Genomic DNA, 21,215 nt, shown 5'->3' with positions numbered 1-21,215 from the left:
GGTCTCAACTTTAGATAATTTCTTGACACCGAAACTAGATGATTATACAAGCACAGACCTAAAGGAAGCTCCCTGCCAGAGGGCTGTAACAAAGAGAAGCACATCTGTATTGATGCATTCATTTGCTTTGTAAAGAGAAGTTGAGCAGCTGCTCTGTTGCCCTCTGTCACAACATAGCTGTTTGAGTAAAGAATTGGTTTACCATTCCAAACCTCTCCTGATTATTGCATAACACAAGCACAATTCCTCCCTGCCTTCTTCTATAATAAAGTTACTGTTCCTTCAGTTTATCAGATTCATCACTTTATGTGAGTTATCTCATTTAATTCTCACAATAGTGTAATAAAACGATAGTACTTTGCCTGTGTTTACAATTGAAGAAACTGAGGCTTAGAAAGGTTAAGGATCTCACATAGATCACAGTTCTGTGACCTTGACTTTCACCCAGTCAGCTTTTAGCCTGATAGCCCAGCTTCAGTGCTCATATTCTTAAATATGATATGACTGCTTTACCGCCCCCTCAAAAATGTGAATTTTTACAGGGTCACCTTAAGAGTTTGTGCAGTCCAGAGGTAAGATTATTCTAACATGGGACCCTCTTGTTTCAGTAGCTCTTCCTAAAATATATAATCAGAAAATTGTAAAGTTAACAGAATGTGTCCAGAGGGAAAAGATAAGATGCCTTGAGTTGTTGTGCGGATGCAGACATAGGGGCTTCCTCTAACTTCCCCTTACTATCCATAGGCCCGACAGGTCTGTGTTCCCTCTGACCCTACCCTTATGAAGGCCCAAGGCCACCTTTAGCCTCCACCTTTCTGTGCTCAGGCCATAATCTCTGTCTGTTTTGTCCACCGCTCCTGTCCTCTGTGCTTGTCACTGTTCCTACAGCTACATAGTGGATGTTCCTATTTCCTAAATGTCTTCACATCAAAATAATAGGAAGTTTCATTGTTTTAAGAGGACATATAAAAAGTCCAAGGAGGCAGTGTAGCATCAGTCTCAAGGATGAGTTCTCAAAATTACTGTCTAGGTACAAATCTTAGATCTCTACTCCTTGTGCTACTTTTAGCAAGTGATTTAATCTTTCAGAATCTGTTTGTTCATCTATGCTATGAGAGTTAGTTCGTGTACCTACTGCATAGGATTGTGATGAGGAATATAGGCACATGTAGAGTCCTATTAACAGGTGCCTGGAATATAGTGTGTACATGGCCACTAAATACTGGCTAATGGTATTATTACCTTTTATTTCAGCAGATATTTATTGAGTCCTTACCAAATATGTGCCTTGCTCTCGCAGTGACCACATTCTAATGTGAAGACACAGCTTAAACAAATTCCTTTAGAAGTAATATATAATTATAAATGGAAATAAGAGCAGTGAAGGAAGTACCTACATTGCTATAATGGGGCATCTGATGAGATAAGGGAAGATCAGGAAAGACTCCCGCATGAAAAAAAAGAATTTGAACTGAGGTCTGAAAGATGGGAGCTGTGTAGTGGTGAAGAAGGAAGAGGAAGGATCATCCTCCTCTCAATTATATGATGCAGCAAATATTAGAAATCCCTTGGTTCTATTCAAACAGATTCATATTATTTAGCATCAACCATACGCTAGTAAGAATTTGACTGTAGCTTATAAATGCTTTTTCAATTAGTTATTTGCCATACATATTTGTTATAAAGACATTTGTTCCATAATCACACTCACTTTAGCATTAGTTATTTGGCTTTTGCTGTACACAGTGAGCACAGGCTTACCAGCGTACACTGAGTTATTTTGATGACATCATGTTTTATTAATTAGTGCTGAGTCAGTTCCCCTCAGTGCTTCTGATTTTTTTAAGCACAGCTACTAGATCCAGTGCTAGTTGAGCATTAAACGTGTATCAAAACTTTTTCTCACAGGATTCAGTAATCCATGAGATTCCATGTATCCTCCCCATCCAACTCATCTCTGTTCAAGATCTCTATTTTGGCACTACGCTCGTGCCCCCTGCTATTCAAGAACCAAATGTAACTCGGAATCTGTAGAAGCAAAGTCCACTGGCTGTGTTCCCCACACACCTATGAAAAAGAAGGCTGCTGCTTCTCTGTTAACCTTTTGTTCTGTGTTCACTGGGAGTCCTGCCATAAGGTTTGCATTAGGTCAGCTTTCTGGCTTCTTGGCCAAATAAACAAAAAACAAGAGGAGGTAGGAGTAGGAATATATGGAAAAAATGTCTCTGGTACATCTGAGTAGAACTTCTTATAGTCTAGATGGGGTTTGTGAAGTCTCTGAGCTTAGAAATTCTCTTTTTCGGTCAATGTCTTCCAGGGGGAAAGAGTTGTCAGATTTTTAAAAGGATTCAAACATTAGTGCCTTGCCTCGGGGGGACAGAAACCAAACCTTGGCTTCTCTGCTTCCAACAGAAAACTAGAGGCAGGTTATGATTTCCCTCTTGCCCAGAACTGAGGCAGTGACTGGTTTTGTATGTCCAAGCCCATCCTCATTACTTTTTGAGACAAGATTGACATCAGTTTCAAAACTCATGAACGAGAGAGAACCATGAGACCTCCAACGACCTGGGAAGATTTGGATGACAACCTTTAAGTCAGTCATGACCTGTCAGTAAATCTTGAAATTTAACATGATCCACTTTCACATTTACTACTCACTGTCAGAGATTTTGGAAGATTATAAAGGGGAAAGGAGTATGGCTGTCAGCCACCCCTTTTACCTCTTAGTGATGTGCACTGTCATCATCATTGACAATATGTATAATCCCAGGGAAAAAAAAACATAGCTCCTTTTCTCCTCATGTTTGACTGTTCTCCCCACTGCCTTTATTCCTGTGTATTAGAAATGGTTGACGGACTGGACTGTCTCCAGTCTTGTGGAAAGAAACCAAAACAAATGTTCTCTATGGTGTTATTTAAAAATGGATTGGGATACTATGGATTACTAGGTAGATGGTGTGTACAAAAATCTTTAGCAAGTCATCACCCATAATGCTTTTGAGTTGTGTGAACCAGCTAATGAAAAGATTAGATCAATTGTCTCTCTCCAGGTTGGGAGTTGAGTCAATAAGCTAGATGAAAATTAAACTAGAGCAAGCCTTCACCTGTCAGGATGTAAGCTCACAGGTGTAAAACTTCTTTGAGTTATCAGGATTGGGTAGGCAGATTCTCATTCCTACCTCCCTGAAACTTGTCAAAAATAAGATTTGGAGCTTATGTAAGCTCATTGCAAAACTTAACTTCATTCTGCACTTTCTGAGGGTTCATAATAATTTGAAGCCAATGCCTTCTTTGAATGAAAGAAATGTCTGTTAAAATTGATATATCATAAATATAGTTTTCTTCCCTTTTTCCTTCTTCAGATGTTTTCAATCTGATCCCAATCTTTTTCCCCATACAATGAAGATGAATCCCTACTTTGAACCTTAATTGAAACTAGTAGCCTATACTTTATAATAAGAGGCACCCAGAAATAATTCTAGCCTTCTAAAAGAAATTACTCAATTCATCATTCATTTTATTAATTGTGCTTTAATAATATTAAATGTAATAATTTGAATGTACTCTTCTCGCCCCAAAATTTAACATTCATCCTCCTATCTCAACCTGAATATTATTCTTAAAAAAAAATCGGTAATCTATAGTTTATTTCCCATTTTTAATGCGTTCCACATAAATTAACAGATATGTAGAAAGGAACCATTTTCCAAAAGAAATGAATTTGATGCTGTGAGAGTAAAAGAAATGGAAGATACCAAGCTGCAAAAAATTAGGCAGGCTCCTCAAGATTTTCTAATTCAAAGGGTTACTACAGAAGTTGCCACAGCAAGGCCTACACAGTGAGGAAAAGAAATACTAGCACTGGATCATGATCACAGCAAGGAACCTACAAGACTACGAGATTTTTGCCAGGCAAATTTTTCTTAACCTTCATTCTTCTATTATGCCATACATGTTTTAAAGGCAGTTGGTAATTGTATATTAAATGGAAGTGGAAGGCAAATCTTTAATAAATTAAATTGAAAAGGAATTTGATGCAGCAGCCTGTGGGCTAAACCCTTAGACCAAGATGTGATTTTGGCCACCATAATATTTAAAGTTTGGAATTTAAATGGCCTTCAGAAGGGCTTTTGTTTTTTAGTCCAGTTCACTACAGGGTGAACTTTTCCCAAATCTCCACTACACCTGCTTCACATTCTTATATGACCTCCCTAGCCTTATTTGAGTGTGTGATCCCAGACTTATTCTAACCCTCTCAGTAATTCAATTTAGCAAGTTTTGTTTTGAATACTTACTTTGTACCAACTGTACTGGTCAGCTTTAGGGATACTCAAGCAGCAAGACACAGTCCCTGCCCACATGTTTCCCATCATAAAGGAAACACGAATTTGTTGAACTTAGAGTTAGAGGATTGAAACTGGGAGAGGGAGTTAGCAAAGGATTCCCCAAGCCCACCTAGATAAAGAACACTGAGGCCCAGAGACAGTAACATGGGATTAGAACCTGCGCTCATCTCTGAGGTTAGTGTTATTTTCACTTCGTTGTGGATTTTGACAGAGATAGGAACCCCTTTGAGAAGGACCAAAAGGCAAAAGGGGTCAGTTCTCTTGGCAGCTCATGCTTTCGAAGGTCTTCTCACCTTACAATTAATGCAGATTAATTAATTATCTGTATCTTCTGGGATCTTTTGAAGAGTAAAATCTTACTCTTCTCTTTCTGCTCCACATGTCTGCCTCTTACTTCCTCTAAAACCATCATCACTTGAAACAGCAGTGTAAAGCTACACATGTTCACTTGATTTACCCACTTGATCAGATTAATTATTTTGCGTTGGAAGTAGAAGATGACATAGGTCCCCGATCCATAAAGACTGAATTCATTAACATGATTCTTTAACAAAAGTTTTGTTTACCAAGGAAACTTGAAGATAGGCATTCAGGTGGCTTACTCATTAGAATTTAAAATTTAAGAATCAAAACAACAACAACTAGATAGCATCATATCTCAGAGCCAACAGTGTCCACTTCATAAGTATCTTTTCATCATATTTTGAAAACAGTGGAAAAAGCATAGGTTTGAATCCATAAACGTAAGTTTAAATTATTGTTTTACAACTTAACTAGCTTTGAACAAGCCATACATTTCTGTGTTTTGATGGGAAGGGCTGTTATAAAATGCTGGTAGTACTAACTCCATTCTCATAGTCTGGTTGTAAAATTTAACTTTATCATTGCATAAGAGAAGTTAAAAAGGCAGAGTAGAAAGAATCCTCACTCATTTCCACCATTTTTTATTAAAAATTACTGTAATGAAACTACCTGGGTATTTTAGCAGTATTTCCTGTTTACTTTCCAGTTCCAAACTCCCAATTTTTGTTGGCATTTCTCCATTTTCATTGGCACAGAGATTTGAAGAGTCAAAGATGTTGGCCTTCCCTTGCTCTCATAGAATTTGCATTTCATATTCTGATTGAGTGAACTTTCTTTGACCTCTTAAAACACTAAGTGCGTGGTAGGTAGTCTCGGAGTGTTATTTTTGGAAAGACTGCTTTGGATATTCCCAGGGGATTAACAGTCCATTGCTTAAGCACTTCAAGTCACTCGGGTCACAGTGCCATTTCATGGAAGATAAAACACCGTCTCCTCTACCCACACACAAGTCACAGTAACTGGAAATTTCACAGTTAGGATTCCTTGGATTTTTACAATTTCTCACTCTTCTCTTGATGATATGACTGGTGAACCTGGATTTCAGATAGTCCCATTTCACCTTCGCAAGGTAAGCGTGTGATGTTGTTAAGTTATTGAGGGCTTTGAGTTGTTTTTCTGTATGTGACTATAGACTATCACAAGGTCATCTCTCCAGAGTATATTACTACTGTGAAGAAGGTTGCAGGAAGGGAAGCAGCAAGCCTAAACCAAACTTAGAATTAACTGATTATTATGTAAAAATAAGGCCCTCTCTTCAGGGTTTAATACAATAGATTTTAAGCAAAATGGAACTCTATTAACCAAGCATGTTTCTTTCCTTGTCATGAAAAATGTTAGGATAGACATAGGAAGAGTGGAAAGCAAACTTCTTAATCTAAAACATTTAACACGATGGTTGTTAGAACCATCATCACATGGGTCAGTCTGGAAAATAATTCAAGACAGCAGGGAAGTCCATTTGTCAACCAACAGAACAGCTGATTCAGTTGGTGTACAAACTGCCCTCATTCACAGAATCATTTGGAGAAGGCTCTGGGATGTTAGTGCAAATAAATCAGTCCATCTCAAACTTTCAGCACTTGTTTCTTGATTGATAAGCACAATAACTCCAGATAAAGCATGATTTCCAGAGCAGATAGTTGAATTGGAAGCAGGAGACTTCTTTGTTGGCATTGGCCTGCTTAACAGAGCCTCTTCAAAAAACTTTGTCAGGAATGGACTTGGGAGTTAAAGCTAGACTAGAAAGCAGATGGTAGGGAGCCTCCTACTGAAGCAAGGCCTGCAGCATAGCTCCTTGTAAAGGCAATTTATCTGCAGAGAATGGCAGCTTATTCACCAGTCTACCTCTTCCCTCTCCTGCCTTTCATTTACTTTTGCTTCCTCCTCTCTCTTGTTTCAACTACTAACAACAAAATTCCCATAGCCCCTTGAATAGGCAAAAATGCCCAGACAGAATAATTTGATAAATATTTTTCTACATTTTCCAGGGCAACAGAGATTGCCACATAGTCCTTCTGATTGGTTAAAGGGAAATTGTCTTTCGTTAATGTCCTAATGGGAAAAAAAAAAAAAGAAGAAGAAGAAGAAAGAGGAAAGTTTACTGATTTCTCTTGTGTCTCCACTGCTCAAGTGAAGAGAAAAATAATTAGGAAATCCATTTGGGCAAGTCTAAAAGGGCTGGTGTGGAAACTCGATTTTAAGGATTAGCTAAATTCATGTGACCATTACTATGCCTTCTATTTGCTAAAATTGAGTCCCCTAAATATAGCCTGGTACAGAGAAGGCACACCAAGACAGAACTCATAATTGAGGAAAGTCTTGAGAATGCAGTTGTATAGTTTGGTAATTGGGAACAGAAACCTTGGAACAAACAGGTTAAATGCCAACTCCATTACTTACTGTGTAACTCTGGGCAAATTGCTAACTATCCCTAATTCTCAACCTCCTCATTTTTAGAATTGGAGTATTAATAATCCTGTTTATAGGATTTTCAAGATCAGCATTAAATAGGATAGTTGTTTAGAACCTTTAATACAATGCCTGCCTCCAGTAAAAACTCAATTAATGGAAGCTGCATAATTTGTTCTCTGTCTATGAAAGCTGCTTTTCAGCTTGGTGGTGTGGACTGTGGTCAGTCTCCAGCTTGTGTATCATTTTTCTGGCCTCTGATCCTCCTTTATTTGAAGTCATTCTGTCCAATAGACTAGCAGTTTTCCAAGCGTGGACACCAAGCCAGCATCCCAGCGTCACCTGGGAACTTGTTAGAAATGCAGATTACTGAGATTCATTCCAGATTTACTCACTCGGGAGTCCTGGGAGTCGAGACCGGACCTGTTTTAACAAGGCCTCCAGAGTAGTGTGATATGTATTCAAGTGTGGGAAGCACTGTAATAGACCATCCCTCACCAAACCAGTACCTGAGTCAGGCTTCCCTGATTGATTTTAAGACAGGCTGGAGGCAGCATGGAATATTATTTTATTAAGATAAGCATCAACGACCCAGAATTGTTACAATGTTCTACGACTTATTTGTCATAAGATTTTAGGTAATTCAGTTTATTTTTCTGAACTTCAGTTTCCTGCCCTGTCAAATGGGGCTCTATCCTGTTCTGCTGCTGTTCTGCTGTGTATAGTAGGCCTCCAAAAAAGTAAAAATTAAAAATAGAAAGTACCTTATGAAAACAGATATTTCAAAGGGGAAAAATGAATGATAATTGCTATTGAATTTCACATCCAGATTTGTAAAGTCATTTTTTTTCTTTTATATAAACAGTAAAAGAGATTATAATTCAATAAACTTATGGGTAGTTTACCTGCAGGCTTTCCCCACTTTTACCCTTTAAAACACATGTCAAAAATGTCAAAAATCCTGTCAATCTCCTGTACCTTTGCTCTTGACCTTGCAATTTTGCTCCCAACACAGCTCACACCTTTTGAAGTGAAAAGAAGAACAATAAACAAGACAAGGGAAAGAAAGGGAAATGAAGCCAGTTTAGCAGTCAGCCACTAAAATTCAGCAGCAGCTAAGTTCTTCAGGTCCTAGCCTAAAACACTGAAACCCAACACTGTTCTGCATACTGAAGATGGTATTATTGTAATAGATTTTCCTAGTTAAAAGATAATTTGAATTTTACAAATTTTTTATTATAAATTAAATGCCTCTAATTTCTGTCCTGCCCTACCTATACTGTCTTGTAGAGTTGTTGAGATATTTAAATGAGATGAATTATATCTGTTAGGATTCTTTGGAATGCAAATAACAGAAAAACTAAGTAATACTGGCTTAAGAAAGAAAGAGAGAAGGGAGCAGGTGAGAAAGATGAATAAGCATGAAGAGGAAGAGGAGGAAGAGGGAGGGAGGGAGAGAGAAAAAGAGGAAAGGACAGGGAAAGGAAGGAAGATAATATACTGTCTTGCTTAGTATCAGTAAGTCAGGTATCCAGATATAGACACAAAGCACCAATAGGTCATGGGCTCTTTATTTTAGTGTTGGCTTCTTTCCAAATTAGGATCTGCTCTTACAGTGGAACCATCTCTCAGCAGATTCTGTTGATTTGAGGCCACTCACTTCTAGGTGCAGATCCAGGGGGAATATTTGAGAGTTTTTACTCTGCTATTCCCATCTGAAGGCTCACGGCATGCCATTGGCTCAGAAAAGGTCATGTGCCCACCACTGAGCCAATTATGGTGTCAGAATGGCTCTGATTGGCCTACACCCACGGCAGACACCCAGAAACTGAGAAAGGGGAAGTGGTGGTGTCCCAGACGGAAAGGGGAGTGCCTGGTGCTTGATGAACAGGCAAAGCACAGATGTCTATTCTCTTTACTTGCAAGTGCTGCAGTTAGCAGGACTCTGAAATTTAGTGACATATTTAACTCTAGACACACTTATCCATCCCTCATTAAGGAAATTTTTGTAAGCATGCCATGCCCCTCCAGTTGACTGCCCCTACCATGCACTGAGAATACCTTATTTTATGAGCTATGGAATGCTACAGGTATTATTTGGGCACCTGCTATGCCTCAGCATGAAAAAGTGTAAAAATAGCCGATTCTCCTTCTTGCTGTGCCACCTATTCAGTACGCAAACTTGTACTAAGTTTCTTAACCTCTCTGTGTCTTATATTCCACACACGAGATCAGTGCCTGCCCCACAGAGATACTGGGATAACTGAAAGTGGTCAATATGTAAAATGGTTAGTTATGGCTTCTAGTTGTACTCACCAAGTTCCCTTCTCTAGGGTTAGAAAAGAGCATACGATATGGAAGTAGCACTGTGGGAAATACAGTTTACAGATCTCAGGTACCTGAGCATGCTGCTGTAGCAAGAGACCTGTATAAATAAACGCAGAAGCCTTAGAGCAGGGAAGGAACTCAAGAGGTGGTCCCAGAAGTTCCAGTCTTTAGGCTGGTGGTGCAAAGTTAAACCCATCTTATTGATGACTCACAAAGAGGTGAGTGAGTTACTGAGAGTTCACAAAATTAATTCCATTAATCAATATTTACTTATTGAGCATCTGCTATGTGCCAGGTGCCATGCCAGATGTTTGGGGATACAATAATAAGTGAGGCAGATTTTGTGTCTCTCTTCATCAAGAAGTATAGTATGGTGGGCAAGACAGAAATAAAGTAAATGATATAGGCACGGGCAGAGACTTCATGACTAAAACACCAAAAGCAATGGCAACAAAAACCAAAATCGACAAATGGGATCTAATTAAATGAAAGAGCTTCTGCACAGCAAAAGAAACTTTCATCAGAGTGAACAGGCAACCTACAGAATGGGAGAAAATGTTGGTAATCTATTCATCTGACAAATGGCTAATATCCAGAATCTATAAGGAACTTAAACAAATTTACAGGAAAAAAACAACTCCATCAAAAGGTGGATAAAGGATATGAACAGACACTTCTCAAAAGAAGACATTTATGCAGCCAACAAACATGAAAAAAAGCTCATCATCACTGGTCATTAGAGAAATGTGAATCAAAACCACAATGAGACACCATCTCACGCCAGTTAGAATGGCAATCATTAAAAAGTCAGGAAACAACAGATGCTGGAGAGGATGCAGAGAAATAGGAACACTTTTACACTGTTGGTGAGAGTGTAAATTAGTTCAACCACTGTGGAAGACAGTGTGATGATTCTTCAAGGATCTACAGCCAGGAATACCATTTGACCCAACAATCCCATTACCGGGCATATGCCCAAAAAATATAAATCATTCTACTATAAAGACACATGCACGCATATGTTTATTGCTGCACTATTCACAATAGCAAAGAATTGGAACCAACCCAAATGCCAATCAATGATAGACTTGATAAAGAAAATGTGACACATATATACCATGGAATACTATACAGCCATAAAAAAGGATGAGTTCGTCATGCCCCTTGCAAGGACATGGATGAAGCTGGAAACCTTCATCTCAGCAAACTAACATAGGAATAGAAAACCAAACACTGCATGTTCTCACTCGTAAGTGGAAGTTGAACAATAAGAACACGGGGAAGGGAACATCACACACCAAGGCCTGTCAGGGGGTTGGGGAGTAGGGGAAGGATAGCATTAGGAGAAATACCTAATGTAGATGATGGGTTGATGGGTACAGCAAACCACCATGGCACGTGTATACCTATGTAACAAACGTGCACATTCTGCACATGTATCCCAGTACTTAATGTATAATAATAAAAATTAAAATAAGCAGTCTATTTTAAGTTGAAGTATTCTAATGATATGAAAGACACTAAGGAGTAGCTGCACTTCATAAATTGATACAGGTGTTTAATACACTCCACCTTCCCTACCCCACCACCCTCCCACTTCAGTCTGTTAAGATCTCCAGTAAGTCTGAGATGATTTTTACCTACAGAAAGTTCATCACTCATACATATACACCACAAGAGCAAACATACTTAATTTTCTTTTAGGTATAATTATTTGTGGTTTTTTTTGCCATGTCAGTGGAACCAGTAAGTAAATAAACTTCATCTATGGCTTGTCATAATAATCAACTTTGCCTGGTGCTTTAGTTTTTCCAAGTTTTTCTTCACATATATTATTTCAGTTAGTCTTCCCGAATCCTATTCTTAGTCCACGGAAGAAACTAGATTCAAAGGATTAGGTAATGTTTTTCCAGGTCAAAAATAACAAATAGAAGAGTCACAACTACAGTCTTTTGACTCTGACTCCAACCCCAGTATTCTTTTTGGAGACTTATTCGCACTAGGATGCAGCAGCAATTCCGTCTTTCTCACCACTGTATCTGTGATACTTGGATAGGACCAAACACATATTGGATGTTCAATCAATTTTTTTTAAATTCATGAATTAAAAAAATACGTAACTAATAGAACTTTATGGATTACCTAATTCAACTCTTAAATTTGGATAGTGAAACAGAAACCCACTGAGATTAAATAAATAACTCAAAAATAATTGGTTTTAAGCTTTCAGCAAGTTTCCCTTAATAGTAATCCATAGCTGCCAATAGTTTTTATTATGATCGTTATTGCTATTTTATAGTTTGAACTCAACCAGGTCTGGTGTCAACTCGTAACTCTCCTTATTATAATTGCTCAATAGAGAAGCAAATATCCCAGTGGTTAAAGAAGGGAAATTTCTGAACATCATGCATAGTGGCCAAAGAAATTGTGCAAATTAAGTTATTTTCCAAGTCACTAAAGGAACAGTTAACAACCCAGAGAAGAAGAGAAAACAAGCATACTGTTGAAATAACAGTGAAGGATGGGTGTCCCATTTCCATCAGGTTTACTTTCCTTAAGTGTTGGAAAGGACTCCCCACTCCCAGCATTTGGACTGTAATGGTCAACATTTCAATTCCAGCTCCACCATTTAGTAACTATGTGGCTTTGAGAAATTTGGTGTAGGCTCTCACCTATAACCTCTGGGAAAAAATGCCATTTCCAAGGTATGTTGTGAGCATTCAGTGAATCAGTTGCTGCAAAGCACTGGTACTTAACAGAAACCTTTAAATGTTGCTTCCTTCTGTAGGTCAAGGAAGTCCTCATTAAAGCCATTACCTGACCCTTCCTTGGCAGATCTTTTATAACATTTATTCAGCTTTGTTTCCAAATCATATAAACTTTTACAATTCATTTTAATAATATATTTGTTTAGTATTTCCTCTAAGCAAAATGATACCATAAAGTAAACATGCAGAATGTCTGATCAGTAGGCAGAGATTAATTGGTCAATTATTATGTTCCAGCATATTTTATAGCTTTTATTTCTCAAAAGATTTTAGATTTGAATTTATAATACATGGCCATTAAACCACAGTTGAAAGTTAATTGTTAATATATAATCTTAGCAACATTCTTTTTTACCTTCTGCATAATTCATGAAGCTTAGAGCATTGTATCTTCCAATTAAGTGTTTGGTTATATGCCTTGTTTCCATATATCATCAGAGCCTATCACTGGCCATTTTTTTCCTTATAATTTCAGAAACTTTACTGGTAATTGGTATATCTTGATTATCCACCAAAATAAATATACTCTCTTGTTAATGAAAACTTGTTCCGTCTAGGTTTTATTATCTGTAGCATTTGAGGCCTCTTAAAAATAAGGCATACAAATCTTCCCTTCTTAACACAAGAAAGAACGTTATATAATAATTTAATGTTTGGAAATCATGATATCTATTTATCCTTTGCTTCTAGCTTTGCAAGAAGAAATTATCCAAGAGAGATGAATTGACTATCTGCATAGCCAACTAATTGTACTCCTGAGGCCCAGAATTCAATTGAGCACAGTCAGCTGCAGGCTTGTTGCTTCCTCTCTAATCCTATCCTCTTCCCTTTCCTCTTCTCAGTCCTCCCCACCAACGGTGGATCTGGCTGTTGTGCTCCTATTTTTGAATTCCTTCTTATTCTGAATACTGTGGTTACTTTGATGAGTCACATAGGTCCTCCTGCATTTGTATTCTTCAGCACTATTTCTTTACCCTGTTTATATGGACATCACAAATTTAAGGTGACATCTCATAACGGGGAGTTTTAAGAAACATCAATTAGATGAAATTGTACCCAAAAAAATGCCTGACATAAATGGCAAGTACTTGATAGTTACCCACTATTTTTAGTTCTAGTTTTATTATTAATTCATCTATAATTAGGCTACTTTTGTGAGCACAATTCAGTAATTAGTTTCCTAACACTGTTGCATGCCTAGCACAGTTTAATTTGTATGTGTTCATATCAAGACTATAAATTCTTCAAAAGGTGCCATGTCTTCGATTTCTCTGCACACCCTAAGAAGAACTAATGAAAATGATACTAGCAACAGTCTGTTATATAATTACATCATTACAGCAATCCTCTAGGGTTGGATTATTATATCATTTAATAAATGGAGAAACTGAACCTCAAATAGCTTTAGTGGTAGAGTCTCAATTCAGACTCTGGTAATGTAATCGCAAAGGAAGCTCTCTTTACCACTATTATAAATCCCTTAAGCGCCGATCATAGTGCCTTGCCTAGTAAGCACCTGTAAAGCTTCTTTGTTCTGATTGTCTTTTGGATTCTTCTCCCTTGCAGATGGACCCCCATGAGAACATCTTACTGAGCACTCTCGAGATAAAAAATGAAATGGCCACATCTGAGGCTGTGATGGGACTTGGAGACCCCAGAAGCACAATGCTAGCCTATGATGCCTCCAGCATCCAGTACCGGAAAGCCGGGTTGCCCAGGCATAGTTTTGGCCGAAATGCTCTGGAACGACATGTGGCACAAAAGAAAAGTCGCCTGAGGAGACGCGCCTCCCAACTGAAAATCACCATCCCTGACTTGACTGATGTCAATGCCATAGATCGGTGGTCCCGCATATTCTTCCCAGTGGTTTTTTCCTTCTTCAACATCGTCTATTGGCTTTATTATGTGAACTAAAACATGGCCTCCCACTGGAAGCAAGGACTAGATTCCTCCTCAAACCAGTTGTACAGCCTGATGTAGGACTTGGAAAACACATCAATCCAGGACAAAAGTGATGCTAAAATACCTTAGTTGCTGGCCTATCCTGTGGTCCATTTCATACCATTTGGGTTGCTTCTGCTAAGTAACGAATACACTAAGGTCCTTGTGGTTTTCCAGTTAAAACGCAAGTGATTTGTACACATGGTGGCAAGACAGCCTGAGTGCTCCATGTTGTCTGTTTAGTGTGCAGCCTACTCAGAGGGGAATAATTTGGAAGATATTCTTAGAAGACTCAATAGCATTGTCAGTCATTTGGTCATAACCAGATACTCCTCATCTTCCTTTTTAAGGTTGGCATGCTGTTGAGATGGCCTTGTGCTTATGAAACATTATCTGTAATGCCATGCAAACACATTACTTGAAGATGATCTATGCTTTTCTTACTAAGATGATAATGGTGTCATGGGAAGGTTATTCCCACTGGTTTCTAAAAGATTCTCTTGTGATTGGAGCAGGCTAGGGGAATCAAGACAGAGACTCAGGAAACTGATTTGGCCAGTCTCTTAGCTTGAGCACAGAGGATCAACTATGATGTCTTTCATTTTGGCATTTAGGAGGCATGAGGAGACTTCTGAACATTATCGTGCATGGTGGCCAAGGAAATTTTTGCTAAACAGCCATTTCCTAGGTGGTTAAAGTAAGAGTTAACAACACAGAGCAGAGTAGAAAATCAGAAATGACGGTTGTAACAAAAAGCAAGCAAGCAAGCAAGCATGACCCTTATCAGTTCCACACAGCATCTGGTCTATACGTACTGTGTCTAGTGGCAAAGGGTGAGTAAGAGAGATTGTTTTTCCAACATCACAAGCTTTTGACAGCATACTTAAAGAGGTTTTTATAGTTTAATCAAAGATAACCATGAAATACAAAAGTTAGAGAAATGAGAATTGTCTTAGATACTCAGGTTAGATTCAGAGTCATTCAAATACACAAATACAGAGCACAAACTAGCAAACAGATTGTTATTCTCAGACAAAGTTGGCTGTCCCTGCAATTTTTGTCCCTGAAATTTTATTTCTGAATTTAATAGGGTATTTCAAGAGAAGGATTTGTTCATTGCTTTAAAGGATTCATGATCCTCTCCAGCTTTCTTTCTTTTTTTTTTTTTTTTGCTTCCAAAATTCTGATTATATTCTTAGGAGACTGGCAAAGTAAGGCTTTGGAGAGATTGAGTGAACTATATTTTCTTATGTGCAATGAAATTCACCATTGTATTTTTCAGCGCAAATAATATTTCAAAGAGTATGAACACACAGAGAGTTAATTTGTGGGTTCATTTGTTTTGGGCTTGATTTTCTTAAGAGTGCTTTCATTGTATATGTTGCAATCTGCTTAATCAAGGAAAATATGAAAACTAGTGGAAAATAACAACAAAGCCACACAAACATGATAAATGAAATGAGCCTCAGGTGATATTGTAGAAAAATATATAACTGTTAATCAGGCAGGCATGATGTATTTTTTTTCTATTTTTAAATTATGCCATTGTGCTTCTTTCTACAGTAATTGGACATAAGCATTCATATGTTAGACAAGAAAGGGAATAAGCTAATATGTCTTCCTTCTGTCAATATGAGGCTCATGTTTTGCTTTTCATATAGAAAATAGTGAATTGCTAAATTTTCCTTAAAGTTTAATTTGATTGAACTTTTTATTGGAGGATGACTTTGCTATTTCTATTTTTAAAACAAAGAAACCTCTTCTTTTTAGAGTAACATCCCTCATTGTGCATAGCAGCCAGTATCCTCCTGTGGATAATGTATGTTTTCTTGGTTTCTTGTTTCCTTCATGATTCAGCAACTTGGAATATGATGGAGTACTATTGCCCTTGCATTCCAGCTGTCCAAGAACAAAAACAAACATTTATCCTTCAGATTCCTGAATTTGCCCCAAAATGGGAGGGTATTTTTTTCCACCCATGTAGGAAACCTTGGCCCTTATGTTTTGATTACAGAATCTTGAGAACCTCTGAATATCATCTCTGGGCAGAATCTGACCAATATTCTTCGTATAGGCTCAGAGTAGAGATTCCTCGTGTTTCTCCAGGGACACACTTTCTCCTAGGCAATCATTTTGGGGCATCACACTAAGTAAAGTGCCTACCCCTTGTCAACAGGGGGTAAAGTTTGACTAAAAAACATCAGGAAGGAACATATTGATAACTCAGGGGCACAACTCCAAAATGCCATTCTGAAAAGGCTCTTCTAGAGTCAACTCAGAGCCCAAGTGTACAAGTGGGTTCTTATGTGCAATCACTATACAAGCCATAAAAATCTTTGATATTGCCATTTATGATTACAACAAAATTTTAGATGTCCAAGGAAGTCAACAGAACAATCCAGATCAAAGTGCATCTTTGCAGCTTGAGCCTCAAAAGCATAAAAACAGGAATTCATTTCTGCTCTCAGTGATACAAGAAATGAGGCAAAGGAAAAAAGATGAGACCTTAGAAGCAATGCCCTAGAGTAAAAAGCGTACATTGGCACTCAGTAACCACAGAGATAGAAACAACTGACTCATCCTCTCCAGAAATAACAGTAGATGTAGAATTTATTCTTCAATATATGTTTCGTTGAATTGAAATGCAGTCATCAAATGCGAGGAGGGGTGCTAGACCTGATAAATCTAGGAAGACCAGTCAGCTTGGTAGCCACTTGTTAAGCTAAAGGACCACAAAGGTGTGTTTAGTAGTTCTGATACAGGATTACTATCAGTTTATACATATGTATAGATTTTCTTTTAATTATAAACAGCCAGATAGCCAGCAATTAAGGTGTTTTTTCATCTTTGTGAAATTCATGGACAAATTCTGACTCTAAAATGCACAGTCTACATGAAATCTTTGATCACAATCTGTATATATATATATTGTACATGACTGCTAGTAGGTATGAAATGCATTTCAGAATTGAAAACTCATGCAACATAACCATGTGTTTGCATAAGGAATGTTAAAATTCTTTCTACTGCAATTTATTAACAGGGGAAAAGATTCAAGCAGTGCCATCTAGACCTTTTCTCTTCTCATTTCTTCAAAAGCAGTGCTAAGTAAAATAATAATAATAAAAATGGTTTATGAACCAAAAGACTTTACATTCTAGCATTAGGAACACACACAAAAAATCTGTCAGCTTACAAAAGCACAACACATAAAGAAAGAGCAGTGGAATGCGTAATGGGGAAATGAATCATGTTTATTTAAAGCAAGACCTGCATTAAATTGGCAACTAAGATAATTTCCATCTTCTATAGGTAACTGTGTTCCAGTTTAATGATTACCTTCATACTCAACAAGAAAAATGGCAAAGCAACATCAACAAAACAGGTCTTACAACATATCTACGTGTATATATGTGTATATATAGATCCATATAAACATACATACATATATATGCATTCATATGTTGGAAAACACAAGGAATAAGCTAATATGTTTTGTTTCCTTCATTAAACCAGTATATGAGTATTTTTAATTTGGCAAACAAAAATCGACATACTGAAATAAGTAACACAGGGTACTAAGCATTTCTCTATCAGCAAATCAATGCCTACAGTTTTTACGAACCATTGCACAGTTTAACTCCACGATAGTACTGTACCCCAGAACATCAGAAGTTAAGTAGTTGTCACATTGCTTATCCAATTGCTCTCTTTTTCAAGGAAACAAATAACATTGTCCATTGGTGATTCAAAAACAAACATGTCTTAAGAAAGTGAAAAATGATAAAAATTCCTCCAAAGAGGAAGAAAAAAAAACTAAACCCCACCATGTTGGTTAGGGCAAAATACTAAGTATTCACAACTGTAGCAATCATGCCATTTGGCTAAATGTACAGAGTACATGTAATGTGAGCAACCATAACTTTCACTGAGCGTGTGTAAATATTAAAACAGATTTCTTAAATATTTTTAACTTCTAATTTGTATTTTATGGTAAGGCAATGTGCTAATTCTGTTTATGGCTTAAGTTGATGTGTTATAATATGTAAATAATTAAACATGCTGTAAATGAATAGTCAATAGATACAAACAATTGTTTAGTTTTTTTCTTAATTTTTATTTATTTTTTACTAAGTACGGTTACTGCAGTGCCCCCAGCAGAGTAATTTAAACACCCTTTTGCATAATGGTTTGGGAATCCCAGACAGAAGGGTTTCAATTTGCTATCACACACACAGTCACACACAGTCACATACACACACTCAAACACACATAATCTTTTGCTTATGCACTCTGTCTCTCTCCCCGTCTATGGGAAACACTCTACTGTTTATGTAGTCAATGTAACAAACAAGAGATAGCCTTTGAAATGGCAATTGGGAAAAGCAAAAATGATCATTGATTACTTAATAGAGTTTTTTATATGTCAGAGTTCAAGAAACCAAAGTTTGCAACTTAAATCTCAGTTTTCAAAGAGTAGAAGTTTGTATAGATGGCACTACAGAAAATAAAAAAGTTTATTCACACCAGCTCCAGAAATGTGTTACAGACAATACATACTAGAAGACTTTTTTTTTAATAATAGTATTTTGTCCTTAGGTAGTGTTGTTCGTTTCAACCAAAGACTCCAGAATTATTGAAAAACAAAAAAAAGAAAGAAAAAATATGAGATAATGGGGGAAAAAAGGACACTGCTTCACACCAAAGGTTTAAAAAATGTATTTTCCAAATGCACTAGGAACATTGTAAAAAACAGAAAGGAGTGAACAGAATGCTAATGAAGATCCTGCCCTAAAGTAATCCGTTCAAAAAAGAAAGAAAGAAAGAAAGAAAGAAAGAAAAACAGGACTCTTAAAAAGCTATTAAGTTTTTTGAAGTTGAAGTAGAATATTTCTGTAGATACATTCAAAATTCTGACATCAAATTTTAATTTGCTTAAATAAGTTTTATTTGTGGTGAAGATCAATTGATTCAAATGATGAAAAACAAAACTGTATGTCCTTTGAGTTCCCAAACCAAATGTCACTGCCCTGTCACATCCTCTAATCTGATGCCCGTGTGTGTCCTTGCGCCATTTGAAGCAAGTTGACAGTTCCATCAGTTTGTTTTTTTCTTTTTTTTTTTTTTGGTTGTATAATTTAAGTTCAACCATGGTCATTTTAAACATAATTAAACAAAGTTGCCTATAGTTTAATTTAAATCTCACAACATTTTTAATTTATTTTGCATGGGTGTTTAAATAGTTCTGTTATGAGTATTGTCCCTGCACAGTTCTAAATTGTCCTTTTATAAAAAAAAAAAAAAAGTGGTATTCTAGTTTCTTCACAATGTAGTGATTATCAGCCTTACTAATTACCTTGTAGCCTTTCTTAATATGCACATAATGCACATTTTCCAATGGCTAGAAAAATGCAAAACACAGTGGATATCATTGCATCTATTTTCATGTCTTTCTAAAAACAAGACTACTAAAATCTCTGGGATACATGAGATAGTTAAAAAATGAGGATTATAAATGAATAGCACATAAGAATTATTTTCTTGAATTTAAACTTATTGCAGCCAGTTTCAGCATGTAAATATATAATAATGTTGGCTAGTGTGTAATTCTTGAACTAAGAAATATAAATAAAAATAAAAAGAGTGTGTGTGTGGTTTCATTGTGTTCAGAATATTTCTTGTTTGAACTGTTAGTATGAGTTATATTGTAGAATGATGGCTTTTGTGAAATGCAATAAGAAGCCTGGGAACTTGGGACCTACTGTCAGGTAAACTTGAATTTGAGCATTGATTTGCCAGTTCCAAGGCATAATTGTGTAGTGACAACCTGCCTCTCAGTTTTCTGATCCATAAAGCAAAGACATGATTTTATCTTTTTCACAGGGTAGTTGTGAAGGTGAAATGAAATAACCCAAAGAAGACCTTAGCACAGTACTAGCTATGTGGTGAGTGGTCTACAAAGAGTGGATGCTATTGTATTCTATTATCATCATTCCAGAAGATTCTGCATATATCTCACAAATGCTATTACCAGATCTAAAACTTCACCAAAATTAGTAAATATTCCCTAAGTTTAGATATTTTACGTTAAGGATAACTCGTTAAAAATTTGGCTTTAATCATGAAAACAAAGGATAAACATGAGGTGTTCATTTATTTAACATTCAACATATATTTGCTGAAGACATTAGGTAATCACTTCTTAAAAATTGTCATTTAATTCTTACCATGTTCCTGAAAGTACAAGAAACTTGAGCTCGGGAAGAATAAGTCCCTTTCCCACAAGAGAGAAAGAGCCTGGATTTCTACCTAGGCTGGACTCACCCCCACATCCTTGAAAGTTCTTTCTACCTCATCATTAAAACTGGGGAACAGGTTTATCCAATTCTCATTCTTTTAGGAGAAACATTTCCCAAAAGACATGTGCCAAGAGGCTGCCATCTGCCAGAGTGTGCGCTAATACTGGAAAAACAGTGGCGAACACAAAAGTCCCTGCTCTCTTGAATTATGTGGCACCTCTCAAAGGCAGGGAAACTCTCCTGACTCCAGCGAATCATTCGGTGACAAACCTAGTGTTTTTCACTCCTAGTGACTTTGGAATGCCCAAACAGCACGTTGGTAGTCTCTGCTAACTTGAGAGAGAGCCCTATCAGAACACGATTGTCCAATAAAGTCACAGACTAAGAAGCGTTATGGTCGAGGAGTAGTATAAGCTACATAAAAGACCCACCTCTAAAATGGGTAAGACTCAGTTCTCGGCCGGGCGCGGTGGCTCAAGCCTGTAATCCCAGCACTTTGGGAGGCCGAGACGGGCGGATCACGAGGTCAGGAGATCGAGACCATCCTGGCTAACACGGTGAAACCCCGTCTCTACTAAAAATACAAAAAACGAGCCGGGCGAGGTGACGGGCGCCTGTAGTCCCAGCTACTCGGGAGGCTGAGGCAGGAGAATGGCGGGAACCCGGGAGGCGGAGCTTGCAGTGAGCTGAGATGCGGCCACTGCACTCCAGCCTGGGTGACAGAGCCAGACTCTGTCTCAAAAAAAAAAAAAAAAAAAAAA

At 37.4% G+C, this 21,215-nt stretch overlaps 1 protein-coding gene across 3 annotated transcripts in view; it reads left to right on the top strand.

The window, feature by feature from the left end:
- GABRB2 (gamma-aminobutyric acid type A receptor beta2 subunit) overlaps positions 1–19,803 on the top strand; it is a 264,173-nt gene extending 244,370 nt beyond the window's left edge. For all 3 annotated transcript variants that reach the window (XM_025387860.1, XM_025387858.1, XM_025387859.1), the window contains one exon: positions 13,781–19,803. In XM_025387860.1, the coding sequence (XP_025243645.1) occupies positions 13,781–14,128 (348 nt within the window). In that variant the 3' untranslated portion in view covers positions 14,129–19,803. The remainder of the gene's footprint in view (positions 1–13,780) is intronic.
- The last annotated feature ends 1,412 nt before the right edge of the window (positions 19,804–21,215 follow it).

This window comes from Theropithecus gelada, chromosome 6 (assembly GCF_003255815.1).
Source record: "Theropithecus gelada isolate Dixy chromosome 6, Tgel_1.0, whole genome shotgun sequence".
Taxonomy (NCBI): domain Eukaryota; kingdom Metazoa; phylum Chordata; class Mammalia; order Primates; family Cercopithecidae; genus Theropithecus; species Theropithecus gelada.
This window is presented reverse-complemented; position numbering and strand designations above follow the sequence as displayed.